The 3,205-nt window shown below is 37.6% G+C and overlaps 1 protein-coding gene across 3 annotated transcripts; it reads left to right on the forward strand.

The window, feature by feature from the left end:
* Positions 1 to 2,585, forward strand: casp21 (caspase 21, apoptosis-related cysteine peptidase). Of its 3 annotated transcripts, none has more exons than XM_056731297.1 (6): positions 1 to 131; positions 240 to 328; positions 926 to 1,060; positions 1,136 to 1,314; positions 1,397 to 1,517; positions 1,987 to 2,585. In XM_056731297.1, exons 1-6 carry the CDS (start codon positions 70 to 72, stop codon positions 2,235 to 2,237), a joined length of 837 nt encoding a protein of 278 aa, XP_056587275.1. In that variant the 5' UTR covers positions 1 to 69; the 3' UTR covers positions 2,238 to 2,585. The 3 variants fall into 3 exon arrangements, with proteins under 3 accessions (XP_056587275.1, XP_056587276.1, XP_056587277.1); XM_056731298.1 differs by having other exon boundaries at positions 2,002 to 2,585; XM_056731299.1 differs by lacking the exon at positions 1,987 to 2,585 and adding an exon at positions 1,621 to 1,978.
* Positions 2,586 to 3,205: the final 620 nt, after the last annotated feature.

Genomic DNA, 3,205 nt, shown 5'->3' on the forward strand with positions numbered 1-3,205 from the left:
GTAAAACAAAGATGACATGTAGAATTAAAGGCGTAAGATTGTAGGAAGTTACTTTCAAGCTCATAGCACATGATGCAGTGGGATAAAGAATTAGGGGTCAGATTGGGCTCGCGTGGACGTGAAGATCACAGGTAAACACGTGGATCAAATTAATCTGAGAACTCAAACTTTCAGAATCTTTAAATTGGGCATGCTTTTGTAATATTTTTATATTGTTGAAATTGTGGAAATTTTTACAGGGCTTTCAGACAGCTCTGTGACTTTGAATCCTATGAGAAGCATAAACACATGGGCAAATGTCTTATCATCAGTAATGAAGATTTCCCTGGTGAGTATCAGCATATCTACTACGAAAACAATTATTTTCCTAGAAATGTATTTGTTCAACAGTTGTAAGTTGTAAAAAAGCACATGCTGATTGCTAACTGAAAGGTTTAAAAAATTACGTCATTATGTAAATGTAATACATCTTATCTAAATTTTTATAACGTTTCTTATTTTTTATATTTCTTCTTGCTGACTTCGATTATGTTCATGTGATTCACACCATGTTAAATCCACATTGTGGTTTATTTGACCAACAATTCGTTCCTCAAATAAACTCAACTTGCCACGTTTTTTGGAAACAGCTAAGCAAGATTGTCATTCACTGTCACAACAATTCTCACACACTCTGATATGTTTCATTTCACACCGAATACACAAACCGACTTTCCGTTGTGTTTCTTTGCGTGCTGCCAGTGTAGTTTGATTCACAAACAAATGACTCGCTCACTGATTCATCCAGTGGCTGAATTAGCATCTGACTCACTGAATCACAAATCAGTACAATTAGTCACTTTCAACTTTCTCAAAAATAAGAACGGAAGCAAATACTATTAAATTCCTATCATTCCCCATCATTATTTGTGTTGTGATGTTCTAGGAGCTCCACGTTTGCACAGAACCGGATGTAGAGCAGATGAACATCTACTGTTGAAGACGTTCCAGTCTTTGGGTTTTAATGTGCAGTTGGAAAGAAATTTGTCGGCTGACGAAATGACTGCTGCACTGACGAAAGGTAAAAGATGTTGTATTTTTCAGTGTAGCTTGTTTCTCTTTCCTGTGTGAATTGACTCAACTGTATGTCTTCCAGCGTCTGAAGATGACCACACAGACATGTCTTGTTTTGTGTGTGTTCTGATGAGCCATGGAAAGGAAGGATCCCTTCTTGGATCAGATCAGCGATGGATCCCCATCAAAACTCTGACCTCTACCATGACCGCAGACCTCTGCCCAACTTTGCAGGACAAGCCGAAAATCTTCTTCCTTCAGGTTTCTGTTTGTTTCTTTTTAATTTCTTCTCTATCCAGTTCATCTTTTCATATTGCTGTTTCTTTTGTTATTCCATATTTAGGCCTGCAGAGGGGAGATGTATGACCCTGGCGTTGAGACAGACAGTGAAGAAGCACCAGAATTTATCGGAATCTCAGACGTTCCGGAATTGGATTTTCTTTGCTGTTATTCCACGGTGGAAGGTCTGCATTGCATTTGTTCTGTAATTATTTAGCACTGTTCACATAATACAGCAGATGACACAACGAGTGTGTTATATTTAAAAGAGCAATATTGGCTTTTTAGCGGCATCTAGCGGTGAGGTTGTGAAATTGCAACCAATGGCTCACTCCACCCCTCTTTCCTCCCTTTCGAAACACTATGGGGGCTGACACAGGACTAAGATGACATCACTTTTTTCGCTTCTTTGCTTAAGGAGATAACGTATTTACGAAACATACTCTGTTGACCAGCTGTCCGTTTAGGGTTACTGTAGAAACAAAATGGTGAATTCCATCTAATTGGGCCCACAATGAATGAAGATAGAAATAGCTCATTAAAAGGTAATAAAAACATATTGCTTCATTACGTAAATAGATCCTCCATAAAACTAAACACAGGACCTTTAAATGTACACATATATAGCACTCCTGCACATAAATATTAAAACAGTTGTTGTCTCTGTAGGTTATTACTCGTGGAGGAATCCGCAGACGGGTTCTGTATTCATCTGTGAGCTTTGCAAGATGTTGATGAACAGTCATCTAGAGATTATTCAGAATCTGACAAGAGTAAACCAGCTTGTAGCGAATCACTTTGAGTCTTACACCCTAGATTCTGCGACTCATAAAAAGAGACAAATGCCGTGCTTTGCCTCCAGACTGACCAAGGATTTTTACCTTCACATGCAAGCAAAAAAATAAAAATAAAAAACATTTGAGAAGCATTTGTGAGCGATTTAAAGGAACGTTTCAATGTGTTTGAGTGTAAAAGAATTGGCTTATTTTTTAACAGTGCATCAACAATAGCACTCAGTGCATTTTATAAATTTGCGCACATTGTTACATGCAATTTTTTGTGCCAGATTGCATCTAAACAATTCTATCCACACAGATATTCTTGAGACTTATTTTTTATTTTATCAGTGTCTGTTTTGACTTTTGGATGATGTGGATATTCTTTACTCTTGTGATGCAGTTAAACGTGCTTCTGTACAATACAGTTAAAAAACAGGTTTCTTGAAATGACGACAATACAATGCATAATAATGATGTGAGTGTAAATCAATTTTGTCATTCTTGTATTTACATTGTTCAAACAAATGATAGGAATTTATCCCGAACACACCGAGACATTTTCATACAAAGACAGATCCTCATCGTGGTTTTATGGAAATCAAGGCACAGGCAATTGATATTATTCTTATAAAAAAAACAATCAGCATGACAGGTTATGACAAGCTTTCCCCATCACTCATCGAAATGCTTTTAAAATCAGGGCATGAAAAAGAGAAACTATGGTGAGTTACAGAAGGGCAGTTTCCTCACCCTGTGGATATAAAGGAGAGGCTGCACAAAACCAGCCACCGCGAAAGTTGTTAGACTTATTGTATCCAGTTCTGGGATAACAGACATTGGCAGAAGATGTTGTAATGCAACAAGTGAGCTGGGTACATAAGTTATTATAAATGTCACAGTATTTATAAGAATGAGATAAAACGCTCTTCTCTTCATGTGGTTTTCCTCCTCTCTCCCTCTCTCTCCTGGTCCTGACTGCTTCAGAGCTCTGAGAACAGCCAGACAACAGAACATGTTTATGAAGAGGGAGAGGAGAAACTGCGATGTGTAAAAACAAGTAAAAAGATAAACAGAGCATAGTTTTCTGAATTGCC

This window comes from Triplophysa dalaica, chromosome 19, assembly GCF_015846415.1.
Source record: "Triplophysa dalaica isolate WHDGS20190420 chromosome 19, ASM1584641v1, whole genome shotgun sequence".
In the NCBI taxonomy this organism is placed as follows: Eukaryota; Metazoa; Chordata; class Actinopteri; order Cypriniformes; family Nemacheilidae; genus Triplophysa; species Triplophysa dalaica.